The sequence below is a fragment of the Eubalaena glacialis genome, chromosome 5 (assembly GCF_028564815.1).
Source record: "Eubalaena glacialis isolate mEubGla1 chromosome 5, mEubGla1.1.hap2.+ XY, whole genome shotgun sequence".
Lineage (NCBI taxonomy): Eukaryota > Metazoa > Chordata > Mammalia > Artiodactyla > Balaenidae > Eubalaena > Eubalaena glacialis.
In genome coordinates this window covers 52,164,730-52,178,498 of record NC_083720.1, presented here as the reverse complement: position 1 = coordinate 52,178,498, position 13,769 = coordinate 52,164,730, and the positions used below count along the sequence as shown (strand labels likewise).

The window sequence follows — 13,769 nt, the reverse complement described above, 5'->3', positions numbered from 1 at the left end:
TCCTTTTCTTCCTTTTCTTCTCCAGCTCAGGGCCCTTTCCTCCTGACATCTTCCTCCGCCTTATCGGGACCCTTTCACAGGTAGAGAAAAACGCTGCCCGTCTGCCTCCGCGGGTCCCCAGCCTCCTGCTCGCAAGGCGCCAGTCAATCACACTTCGCCCCTTCCGGGGATGGCAATTGCGGGTCCCAGGCCTGACAGGTCATCATCAGCCCCACTCAGTCATTTTGAGCACCTCAGAGGAGATTCAGCAGGGAGTGGAACTTCCTTCCCCCCGCTGCTGCCCGGCTGATTGGCAGCCAGCTGGGCTGGGGGCAGGGTGGGGAGGAGTAGCATGCAACTGATTGCTGCTGGGCAGGGAGTGCTTGGTGGCGGCACAGAGATGGGCCAGGAGCTCAGGGGGCTAAGAGACAGAGAATGTTCTGAGTCAGGAAACCGGCCAGAATCCCCTGTCTGTCTGTCTGGTGTCTGGCTGTGGGCCCTGGTAGGGAAATGATGGATGAGGCCCTTTGCAGAGTATCCCCAGGTAGGGGAAAAGAAGGGAAGGGAAGAGGCTTATCTTTTACAGAATTGAGGCCAGTGGCCCAGGGAACCTCGGATCTCAGGGCTCTGCAGGAGGCCTGACTGCAGTGCACACTGGGACCTGCAGTTCCCTGCCCTGGGTTAAAGTCACGAACAAAGGAAGCCATTTAGCAACCGGGTCATGGGGACTCCTGGCAGGACCTGTCAAAACAGCCCTCCCTTGACAAGAGAAAGAATTGGGGATCTTGGCTCATATAGAGCTAATTAATATATACATTACACATATACACACACACACACTCACACACACACACACACGTATATATACATACACCACTATAAACCACAGTCATTAAGAATCATTTTCTTCCCAGGCTCATCAGACTGGGTTTCCTATTTCAGGCAGGAGAAAAGTGACTGGAGAAATGAGTGGCCATGAATATTGCCCCAACTGTACAGTTCAGAGAAAAGCTGAGCCAAAAATCTCTACTGGAGATTTGCTCAGTTTCCTTTAATGAGAATGCTGACATTTTGGCTTGGGCGGCCAGAATTTGAACTGAAAATGCTGTCTGGAGAAGTTGTATCAAAAGCTTTAGGGCTTTCCCCTGTGTCTGGGGCTGCTGGAACTTGGCCAAAGTTATCTTGCAAGTCAATAGAGAACCCTGAATGAGAGGTTACGTTTCTAACAATAAGTTCAAACCATCCTTTCTTTCCCAATCTCTCCAGAGATCTGTTTTGTTTTGTTTTCATCAGTATCTGCTAGTTCAATTTCTTAGATTAAGCAATTTTGGAGTCTCCATATCTAAAACCCTCCCAAACTTTTGAAAGTTTAAAGCATCGCTCAAAAGCACCTAAGCACTTTCTTCTAACTAAACGTGCATATAAATAAATAAATATTGATAGAATTGGCCCTGGGGCTCTGAATATATATAGAGAAAAGTTGGGTCCCTAGAGGTTTGTCAGAGAGTTAAGGGGATGTGAAAATAGAGGCTGAAAACAATGTTTCAACAGTTAGTGCCAGGGTAGCAAATTTAAGACCAGGGCCCCTGGTTTTAAACTGGTCGCATGCAAATGGACTGTGGGATGGAACATTAAATGTACTGCTTTTATCAGAGGTGAGGACAGTTGATGAGCAGTTTTATTTTTTCCTTTGAAAAATGTAAACCACAATATTATTAGCTTTGTTTTTGTCAGCCTGGGCTGCAGTTGATGAGGTGTCTAGAGGCCTTCTGGTATAGGTGCCTAAAAGCTTAAACTGCGTTTAATTATTATTATTACTCAATGTCAGGCTACATAAATGAAAAGAGATAAAAAAGAATCGCTCACAGCTACATTGCCTTGGTTTGTGATTTCATCACATCTCACAAGCTAAGCGGGTTCGAGCTGGCACTTGGGGCATGAAACCTCTAAGGGAAACCCAGGCAACTGGAGATGCCGTTTCAACTGAGTTGAAAGTTTCTCCACATACTGGGGAGGGTAGAGGCTTGCCGCTCTTTGATTTTCCTCCCCAGTTTTATTTTTAAACACCTTAATAACTGGCTGACTTACTTCAGAGAAGGAAAGCAAGTAGGCGCAATAAAGTCGCCCAGAGAGTTGTCGCAAAGGTACATGATCCCTCACGTGAAGATTCCCTGGCTCCCAACAGCTTGCTGATTGTCCCGCTGCCTGAAATACCAGTGAAGGCTCCAAAGCCACAGCAGTACTGAAAGCCTCAGCTAAACATAGTAACTGGAAGGGGCGGGCTGCTTTCCCACCTGAATGCCAGCCGAGAGCAAGGCGCAGACCTCGAGGCAGTGGAAGGCAGATGGACCAAGTTATGCCCACTCTTCCTAAAGTCTGTCTCATTGACAGGTTGGAATGAAACCAGATGGTTTGCCAGAGGGCAATATATTGGCAGACAGTACCTTTCTTCTTAGCATGAGACATCGATGAGGCTGTTAGCAACAAGTGTTTGGTACTGAGTTAACCCTAGACATTCAACTCAGGGATGACCTTCTTTCCACCCTCTTGGATTACAAAGAATGGATTAGGTGGCCCAGCTGGTCAGAATACCAGAAGCATTAGCTGTATTTTAGCCTTTTCTTTTTCTCTTGTTCCCTAGAGCACTTGTTTGCAAAACTTTAATGGTAAGGCTTGCAAATCCTCTAGGACAGGGACCGTGGTCTGCAATGTTATTGAATGTGTTCAGGATGAGTACAGGATTTGTACACAACAGGCACTGAATAAAATTGCTACCTACTAGACTGGCTCCTTCCTGTAGCCCCTGGTCTGCCAGAATCTGCTGTAGAATCTTCTTTAGATGAGGACCCAACAGGTCATGATGCCAGGGCTGCCAGGGAGAGTTCAGGCCATCCAGCCTCCTCATCAGTGGTGTCACCACTTATATCAGTTATCTATTGTTATATAGTAAACCACCCCCAAACTTAGGGGCTTAAAACAACAGCTGCTTATTTAGCACGTGCTCTGTAGGTCAGCAAATTGGGCAAGGCTCAGCTGGGTAGTTCTTCTGCTGACCGCAGCTGGACTAATGCAGGTATCTGTGGCCGCTGGGGGTCAGTGGCCTCACTCACATGTGGCAGTTGGCTGGTTGTTGGCCATGAGTCCTTCATCATCCAGCAAGCTCTTCTGGGCTTGTTTCTATGGTAGTGATCACAGGTTCCTAAGAGCGTAAGCAAGAATAAGCCCTACTGCACAGGTATTTTACAAGCCTCTGTGTAGCACACTTGCAAACACCACGTTAGCCAGAGCAAGTCACATGGCTGAGCCTAGAGTCAAAGACAGTGGCTGCGACATGGGAATTATTGACACCATTTTGCAAAGAGCCAATAAAACAAGGCCAACAATAGGATGCAATATTTCCAACTCCCAGGGGTAATACTTCATTTTCAGGTTTCCAAGAGGCTGGGAAGTGCCTCTAGGAGCTAGGAATCCTTAGTTGAGTCTCTGTTTCTCCACCTTTTCTGATAAATGGAGGTAACATCCATCCTGCAGGATTGATTCAGGATCAACAGGGACTAAAACAAATAGATGTTGGCTGCGATGCATCCACAACTAAAATGGGTTCACAACTTCTCAACCTACATGCTCATCTCTACAGGCAGCGCTTCTGCAAGTATGGAAAGCTCACTACTGGTAGTGGTTCAGGACAGGATTTTAGGTGACTGGGGAAAACCACCTTGAATAATACTGACTCATGTGTGAAGATTCCCCTGCCCTCTGTAATGTAATTCCCTTTTAGTCCTTCCTCTTAGGAGAAAGTCTCAGTTTGATGCTAATATGTCTTCAACACCTCTCTTGGCCCATGTTAAGCATCACACTCAGAGCTTTCGGTCCTATTTAGAATTCATTACCGTTTTATTTTCAATGTTTTTATTTATGACAGCTGATAATTTAAGAAATAGAAATAAACATGAGTAGCTTCAGAAACCATGTTAAATATGTAATAACATGTGGTTCATTCATCCATAGGTTCAACAAATATTTGTAGGGCACCTACTGTGTGCCAGGCCCTGTACTCAACATTCATCCGAGAGGGAAGCAACCCCCTGCCCAGGTGGGGCTTACATTCTAGTGGTGAGAGCCGCGATAGTGGTCAGGGAATGGCTGGATTTGGGGATTTACTTCTGGTGGGGGACGCCGAGCCGCCTCCCGCCGGGAGAGCAGTAATCCTGCGGTCAGGACCTCGGCCGCCACGAGCGCGGGGTCCGGGGCTGCGCGGGGCCCGGGGTGCTATGCGGGGTCCGGGGCTGCGCGGGGCCCGGGGGCTTCGTGGCGCGGTCCTAGGCCGTCTCGGCGGTGGCTGCGGCCCGGCACCGACCGCGGCTCCTCCTCCCCTTCCTCCCGCGGAGGCTGACGTTGAGTCAACAGCGCGGGCGGCCGCAGGAGGCGGCGGCGCGGCGGCTCGGAGGCGCCGGGCCCTCTCGGGGCCGCGCGGGGCCCGGGTGGAGGAGGCGACGGCGGCGGCGCGGCGGGAGGAGGAGGCCGCAGAGGAGGAGGGAGGCGTCCATGAGGCCGGCCCGTGCCTGGAGGAGGAGGAGGCCATGAACGGCGACCGGACCGAGAGCGACTGGCAGGGGCTGGTGAGCGAGGTGAGGCCGAGGCGCCGGCCGGGCGGGATGGGCCGGGCCGAGCGGTCGCCAGCCCCGAGCCCGCGCCCCCCGGGTGGCCGAGCCGGGCGGGGACTCGCGGGGGACGCGCACCCCGCGGCCTCGGCTGGCTGCCCCCACGCGCCCCGCCAGGTGCGCCGTTCCTCCCGCCCTTTGCGGTCTGCCCGGGCGCCACTTTCTTCCACGCCAGCTGGTGCCAGCCTCTGGGGAGGGGCCTTCCCTCCGGGCAGGGCTGGGCACTGGATTGGCGAGAGGAGCGCGGGGATCCGGGAGTGGGAGCCAAGCCCCACCTGCCTTCTCGGTTGCCGCTGTTTTGGAGCCAAGCGATTGGACGCCCAGTGCTGAAGCGGAAAGGTGGTGCCAGGGGGAAATCCGGGTCCTGGGGCCACGCCCGGGCCAGGTGGAATCACCTGCAGCGGAGGTTTGGGGGGGAGGGGAGTTCCATAGGGTCTTCCGTAGCCTTCGTTCATTCAGTTATTCAATTCAGTCAACACGTTTACCGTGGGCCTTCTGTGTGTAAGGTGGCGCGCCGTTTATCAAAGGAGTGAAACACTGGTGCAGAAGTCATTCGATTTGTGGAAGCAGAGGATACCGTGCCCCCCCCCGCCACCCCCCCCCCGCCCCGGGGTCGGCTTTTGGACTCCTATGCTATTCCCTCTTCAGCCCACCCTAAGAATGGTTTGGCCTGGGAGGGGCTGCCTGACTTCTCCAGGTGACAGAGAGTGCTGGTGTCTCCCTCTCACAGGTAAGTTGTTCGTCCTGACTTACCACCATTTGTGGTGGCGGTTAGCCACTTACCCAGCTGTGCTGACCACGCCCCGGAAATTCTCCATTCTCTCCCTTCTGAGAACCATCCCCATCCTCTTCCCCATCCCCATCCCCAAGGCCAGCTTGGGCCTCCGTTTTCTTACTTCTATACGCACAATGCAGGGTGTAATGGTTTGCTGGCTTCCTTCCCATGTTGGGTGCTGGAAGGGAAACCTTGTACCGTCTTTCTCCTTTAACCATTTCCTGGGCCTCCAGGTCAGCCTGGTAACAGTACTTAATGTCCAGTGTATGCAAAGCATTGTATTTCTGAAGAGGAATGGACTGTCATAGCTTCTCCCCAAGTTTAGTTTGTTCCCTCTTGATCTGTATGTAATAACTGGACAGTATTATGATACGTTGTCATGCAGCCTGTCCCCATCTCCTCTGCCAGGGTTTATGTTAAGGGACAGATCCTCTGGGGATCTTTCCTCTTGGCTCGTCAAGAATCATACCCAGTGGTCAAGGAAGCTGGAGGTGGTTCTTCATGGAAGTCCAGTGCTGGGCTCTGAAATAGCAGAATGTTCACTACTCCAGCAAATACTTGTTGAATGCCTATTAGGAGTCAGGTACATTGCTCGGTATTTGGGATACAATGGCCAAGAAGACAGGTGACCCCTTCTGCCCGCAAAGAACTCCTGAAGCATATGGTATAGTGTGGAAGGAGAGTCACACCATAAACACTAAGAGAATCCTAATGGGTGGACTGGGAAGGATGGGAAACCAAAGAAGGAAGTTCTTATTGGCATGGCTGTCCCTGGACTGAGGGTGCCTCTGTCCTGCCCTGACCACAGAGTATTGCAGTCTAATGGTCTCCCCACTAGGCTGTGTGTTTTATTTGGCTTTGTTCCAGGTGCCTACATGCTGAGCTCCATACACAGCAGGTGCTCAAAAAATGCTTGTAGAATAAGTCAAGATCCGGATATGGGTCTTTCCAGAGTTGTCCTGCCTATCCCAGCTCTGTATCTCCAGAGTAATGCTGTCTTGCCTTCAGACATTCATTAAAGCTTAGGACGCAGAGGGCGCACAGCTCGGGGCTGTGGGATGTGAAAATGAATGCAAGGTGCTTCCCACCTTCATAATAGCTAACGGCCATTCCTCAAGTCCATCCTTCATATTTAACATTTACACAGCCTCATACTCACAATGGTATAAGGTAGGAATTATTTCTTATTTTACAGATAAGGAAACTGTGGCCCAAACATGCTAAGGAACTCGCTCAGAGCCTCACATCTGGAGGGGGCAGAACTTGAACCCTGGTGCCTGACTCCAGAGCTTGGGATCATTAGGCCACACTTTGTATCTTAATCACCAGTTCATCTGTGTGTATCTTCCCCTAGACAGCCGACTCTCAAAGGGAGGGGTCTGTGTCTTATTCATCTTTGAATCCTCAGCAACTGGATCACTGTTGCTCAGAGTATGATTTACAGATCATCAGAGTCATTTTGGGGGCAAAGAGTACAAAGAGTCACTTGGCATTTGGGGAAAAATGCAAGTTCCTGGGTCTCTCCCCAAATCTACAGTAGTGCACTGAATTGTGTTCTTCCCCCCATGGATACATCTAAGTCCTGACGTCCCAGTAGCTATAATAAGACCTTATTTGGAAACAGGGTCTTTGCAGATATAATCAAGCTAAGGATCTCAAAATGAGATCATCCTGGATTTAGGATGGGCCCTAAATCTAATGATTAGTGTTCTTATGAGAAAGTAAAGAAAGATTTGAGACACAGAGACACAAGGGAGAAGGCTATGGGGAAGCAGAGACACACAAAGAGGAAGTCCACATGAAGAGGCAGAAACTGGAGATGGGCAGCCACAGTCAAGGGATGCCAAGGGCTGCCAGCAGCCACCAGAAGCTGGGAGAGGCTTGGAATAGATTCTCCCTCAGAGCCTCCAGAAGGAACCAATCCTACTGACACCTTGATTTTGGACTTCTGGCCTCCACAACTGTGAGAGAATAAATTTCTGTGTTATAAGCCACCCAGTTTGTAGTGATTTGCTGTGGCAACCACAAGAAACGAATTACCTTACTTCATGAAAGTGCCTAGGGGTGTAGCCCCAAATCTGCTTTTGTCACAAAGGGAGCTCACAGGGGATTCCCCTGCACAGTCAAGTTCAGCTGCCTGGGCTTCCGTGGGCGTGGAGAAATCGTGTGGGCCCTAGGCAAGTAGGATTCAAGGAAGAGAATGGTCCGTGGCTAGTGGCGTTTGAAAGTGACTTTGGAAGCCAGTGGAAGGAACTGGGGAAGGCATCACCACACATGTGACCTGGGTCAAATGGGCTCCAGTCTGTTTCTACAGAAGCCCCCGGTTCTACCTCCCACCCTGGGTCCACACTCCATTGCCCTTCCTGCCCAGAGCCCTGTGCTCTCTTTCAATCAGTTTGCTTCCTCGGCTTGCCTCTAGGAAGCAGTTTTCATTTAAATGATCCTATAGAGATCAGTTTTATTTTCATATTTTTAGCATACCAAGCTGAAATTACAGCCTTCTCTCAGGCCCTGAAGTAAACACGGCCATGCATGTGAAAGGAGTGCGGCTTCTGTTCTATTCTGGAAATTAAATGTCTGGGGAGGGGGAAGCATTCTTCTCATCACCACCTGAGGTGATCTTTCAAATCAGGGGGAAATCTTGAAATGCAGTCGTGCAGACAATCCATAACTTTATTTCTAAGATAAAAATCCTGGTCATCTCTCAGCCTACTGCCCTGTGATAAACCATGACTAGTTCAGTTTCACTATTTGAATTTTGGTTGATTAATTAGATAGCAATCAGTCCTGTATTCCTTGAGCATGCTGTATGCAGTGACTAGGAGGCAGATATAGAAGATGGTTAAGCCTGGGCCTCTGCCCAAAGCAGAGCCGCTGACATTTGGGGAGGGAAGCTGAACAGGCTTGCAGTCTGAGCCTGTGGATAAGGGCGCAGCTTTGGGTCTTGTTTGTTGACTGAGAACTGAGAGTAAGTCTTGGCTCTACTTCTTTCTCGGTGCAAAACCCAACCCAAGCAGCTCAAAGGGAAGTTATTAGCTGATATTGTGTGTTGAATAGTGTCCCCGAAAAGATATGTTCAAGTCCTAACCTCCTCCCCCCAATACCTGTGAATATGACCCTATTTGGAAACAGGATCTTGCAGATGTACTCAAGATGAGGTCATTTGAGTGGGTTCCTAATCCAATGACCAGTGTCCTTATAAGAAGAGGGAAATTTGGATGCAGAGGTGCACAAAGGGAAGACGACGTGAAGACACAGAGGAAAGAAGGCCGGGTGATGACAGAGGCAGAGATTGGAGTTATGCTACCACAAGCCAAGGAAAGCCAAAGATTGCTGGCAGCTACCAGAAGCTAGGAGGAGGCAAGGAAGGGTCTTCCCCTAGAGTCTTATTAGGGATCCTGGCCCTATCGACACTTTGATTTTGAACCTCTGACCTCCAGGACTATCAGAAATTAATTTCTTTTGTTTCAAGCCACCCAGTTTATGCAGTTTGTTACAGCAGCCTCTAGCAAACTAACATAGCTGCCGTGACTAATCATTCCAAGATAGGGGTGGTGTGGGGCACAGCTGGATTCAGTGCTCAAACAGATGCTTTCTCTCCATCTTTGGCTCTGCTTGGGGCCTGACTTCAGTCTCAGCCTCCCACCCTCTCAAGCTCAAGTCCAGAGGGGAAGACAGAAACTCTTTTGCAAGAGACCCCATAGAACCCCAGGAATCACTCGCTTTGCACCCACTTAGATCCCTCACCTGCCCTGGAAGAAGTTACTCAGGAGCATAGTGACCTGTCTCAGGCCTGCAGTTGTGGCCGGGGCCCTGCCCAGGCCACATGCACTGAGAGTGGGTTAGGGGGGTGGGAACGATTGCCAGAAGAAGGGGAATGGACGTTGAGAGAATCGCCGTGCCATGCGACTCCTCCGAGCCTCATTTTTCTCATCTTTAAATGGGATCATAAAGCACCTACTCATAGGTGCTCTAATTGTGAGGATCCAGTGAAATCATGCTCGTTAGTGTTTTGCTGTCTGCCTGGCAAGCAGTAAATGTTCAGCAAACATTAGTACAGTGAGGGTGGAGCTCAGGGCACAAACTCAGGTGTTCACAAACTGAAAACTTTATTTTGCTATAACACCTTAATTATGGTTACAAACTCCCATTGTAAGGCAGGGGGGAACGTAATCTGGATTGGAATCACACCTCTGCCTGAACTTGTATTTGAGTTCTAGGGGTGGTAAGTAGTACTCAGCCATTGACAGGGGTGATGGGGTCGTGGGCACACAACTGGTCTGGGCTATTTTTGTTTAGCCACACTCTCCTCATTTCAGTCTAGCATCTGGTCATTGGTCACTGTCAGTCACTGTTGTGTCTGCCCTTGTTCCCCTCTTCTGGCCCTTTGGTGTCTGTACCAGACCCATGCTATTTTGGGTGAATGAAGAACAAGGTGATATACTGCTACTTCACTACTCTGGGCATGGGGGGCTTTGCTCCCTTGCCCAAGGTGGGGGAATTCAGTCATGTTCTGCTGTCTCTGAATCACTCCTGAGCTGAAGGAAACTTTGAGAAACCATGGTGAAATTTTCTGCATAGACACACCACACCACACCAGGCTGGGTCCAGGGAATTGGGGATTATTTTTTACTTCCTAAGAAAGAAGGGTATATTTGTTAGGGTAAAGTCTAAGCCACTTAACAAAGATTCCTACTCCCAAAATATATTGGTTTCAGTGAGGTAGATATTTAGGTCTCTTTCGTGTCATAGTGTGGTGGTCCAGGCTGGGAGAGCAGCCCTGCTCCATGAGTCATTTAAGAACCCAGGTTTTTCCTGTCTTGTTTCTCTACTGTTTCTTAGGGGATGGTCCTCAACTGTATAGTTAAAGCTAGGTTAGTGCCATGTTTTGTCCCAGCCCATGGAAAGGGGAAAGAGAGAAAGGGGAAGTCCAGGGCAAAGGGCTTTTCTTTAATTAGGGATGACTAGAGAGCTATACGTATCACTTCTCACATCCCATTTGTCTGAGTGTAGTCACATGGCCACATGTAGCTGCAAGGGAGGCTAGGAAATGTCATCTTAAGCTGGGTATGCCCAACTTAAATTTGGGAGGGTTCTATTAAAAAGTTAGAAAGGTATACAGGACAGGAAAAACACAAACTTATAAAAGGAAAAAAAGGATAAATTGGACTTTATCAAAATAAAAAATGTCTGCTCTTTGAAAGACTCTGTTAAAAAAAATGAAAAGACAAGCCACAGATGAGAAATTTTGTGCAGAACACATATCTTATATCCAGAATATACAAAGAACTCTCATAACACAATAGTAAGAAAACAATCTAATTTTAAAAATGGGCAAAAGAGTTAAATAGACAGTGCACTAAAGAAGAGATTCAGATGGTGAATAAGCACATGAACAGATACTCAGCATCATCCGCCATCAGGAAAATGTAAGTTAAAGCCACAATAAGATGCCACAACACATCTGTTAGAATGGAAAAACAGACACAGAAATAAAAAGTGGGAAAACCAAGTGCTGATAAGGATGCAGAGTGACTGCAAGTCTCCTACGTTGCTAGAGGAATATAAAATGGTGCAACCACTTCTGAAAACAGTTTAACAAGTTCTCATAAAGTCAAACCTACACTAAACCCAACAACCCAGCAATCCTGCTCATAGGTGTTGACCCAAGAGAAATGAAGACACGTGTCCACACAAAATCCTGTATGTGAATGTTTATAGCAGTTTTATTTATAATTGCTGAAAACTGGAAACACAACAGTGTCCACTAACTGGCAAGTGGATAAATTGCTACATCCACATCATAGAATCCTGCTTAGCGTTAAGATGGAACAGACTACTGATGCATGCAAAAACATGTCAAGTGAAAGAAGGCGGAGACTCAAATGCACCGACTGTAAGATTCCACTTATATGAAATTCTTGAAAAGGCACAACGAAAAGGACAGAAAAACCAATCAGTGGTTGCCAGAGCCTGGAGTGAGTGAACAGATTGACTGCAGGGGAATACGAGGGAGCTTTTTAGAGTGATGGACATTGTCTATGCCTTGATTGAGTTGATGGTTACATGATTGTATAAGTTTGTTAAAATCCATAGATCTGTACACCTCAAAAGGGTGATTTTTTTTCTCTATGTAAATTATACCTCAATAAACTTAAGTCTTTAAAAAGGGGGAAATGGATATTGAAGACAGTCATCACTATAGAGAGCTTTACTCTTCACCTCTCTGATTCCCCAACTCATCAGGTTTCCGTCACAACTAGCCACGCCCCCTACATCTCAGTCCCACAGTCCTTACTCCACTCTCCTGACACCAGGCTGATTAGTGTTCATTCTTAGACACTCACTGATAACCAGGCTCTCTTTCCTTGCACTCTGTCTGCCTTTTCCTCAAATTTGGAGATCTTTTCTAGTCTTTTGGAGAGTCGTGGGGGAGGGAGTTATGGGGAGACTCTTCTTTGCTCTGTTATGTTCTGGTGAAGGACAAGGCCTTCAAAACTGAAAAGCCAGTCACTTTGCTACCAGTGTTCTGCTGAGCACTCTCTTCCTTGGAGAAGGCAGAATGTCTGGCTTTTAAAAGGGAGAGGGGGACTTCCCTGGTGGAGCAGTGGTTAAGAATCCACCCGCCAATGCAGGGGACATGGGTTCGAGCCCTGGTCCGGGAAGATCCCACATGCCATGGAGCAACTAAGCCTGTGCACCACAACTACTGAGCCTGCGCTCTAGAGCCCGCGAACCACAACTACTGAGCCTGCGTGCCACAACTACTGAAGCCCGTGTGCCTAGAGCCTGTGCTCTGCAACAAGAGAAGCCACTGCAATGAGAAGCCTGCGCACCGCAATGAAGGGTAGCCCCCGCTCACCACAACTAGAGAAAGCCCGCGCGCAGCAACGAAGACCCAACACAGCCAAAAGTAAAATAAATAAATTTATTTAAAAAAATAAATAAATGAATAAATAAAAAATAAAAGGGAGAGGGATATGTGGAGAGAAACAGGGTAGGAATTATAGGAATTTGAGGCAAGGTAAATAGAGTATCATTTAATATTTCAAAGCATTATTCACATTCATAATATTAAATGAAAAAACAGTGCAAAATAGTGAACAATATATCTTAGATACATATATAGGCAGTTGGTGAAGCTGAAGAAGTGGGGAAAAGCTTCTTAGAAGAAGTAGTACTTGAACTGGGTCCCTCCGCTTTGGCTGAAGAGGGCATGGTGGTGGTGACAGGAAGCAGGCCTGAGCACTGGACTGGTGGTTGGCCTTTGAGGAAATGCTCCAGATAAAGCTTGAAACTAGTGGGTTGAGGTATAGCAGAAATGGAGGTTGGATAGCCAGGGTAGACCAGATGGTGGACAACTTCAAAAGCAAGACAGAAGGGTGTACTCTAATGTAGCTGGTAATAGCCTCTGAAAGCTTTTTTAGCTAGAGTGTAAGTTGATGAAAATACTTGGGAAAGATTCATTTCCACGGAACTCAGTAATCACTGAGCCTTTGTCATTCACAAGGCACTGTGCCAGGCAGCGGGAATATAAAGACAAATTTGGTAGCTCTCCCAGGAATCAGGGAAAGACAAGTGAAGATGAGCTACCAGTAATCTAGTCTTTTCTGTCACCATCAATATTCCCAATTACCCCTATTGCACCTAGGTCATACCACTTATCATATGGTTCTTTGACTAACCCTTGACTTGTCTCTCTCTCCACTGGGCCCAAAAGATCTTGAACTCCTTGAGGGTAGGGACCATATGTTATTAATCTGTGACCTTAACACTTCACACTGTACCTTGCCCTTTGTAGGTACTCAGTGAGTGTAGAATATGTGAATCTTGAATATTTGAATAAATGAAGTGATAAGGAGTTATGGCATCAGTGGAGAGAGAGAAAAAGGGATGTCTATGAGATAGATTTTAAAGGAAGACCCATACAGGATTTCATAGCCAATTGGATCGGGAAGGTGCAATGGCATGAGTCCAAGATGACCCTCGAAGTGTGGCTAGAGAGTGGTGGTGATGGGTCTGACAGAGGGTTGGGGGTGACTGAGTCTGGTGAGAAGAGGACAAGTTCTGCTTAGAGCTCTGCATTGTTGAGAGTTTCCTAGGAGTGCTTGAACTCTTGCGAGGCAAGCTTAGTGCTTCCTGGGAACATTTTTGATGAGCAGCTATCCTCATAGTGGCAGGCTAATTTTAGAGTAAGTTTATTAAAATTAGCATGTGGGGGAAAGTGAGCACAACTGCTATTTTTAACTAATGGGATTCATGTTATCTCCTGTGCAGGGAAATTCGCATATGTGCTTCTAAAATTGACAATTGCTACTCTTATCATGTTAAAAAAATTAATTTAGTGACTTTCA

The 13,769-nt window shown here is 47.9% G+C and overlaps 1 protein-coding gene across 1 annotated transcript in view; it reads left to right on the top strand.

Moving 5' to 3' along the window:
* Positions 1-4,433: 4,433 nt before the first annotated feature.
* CCDC149 (coiled-coil domain containing 149) overlaps positions 4,434-13,769 on the top strand; it is a 98,154-nt gene continuing 88,818 nt past the window's right edge. The window contains 1 exon segment of the mRNA XM_061192140.1: positions 4,434-4,607. Within this exon segment, the coding sequence (XP_061048123.1) occupies positions 4,560-4,607 (48 nt within the window). The 5' untranslated portion in view covers positions 4,434-4,559.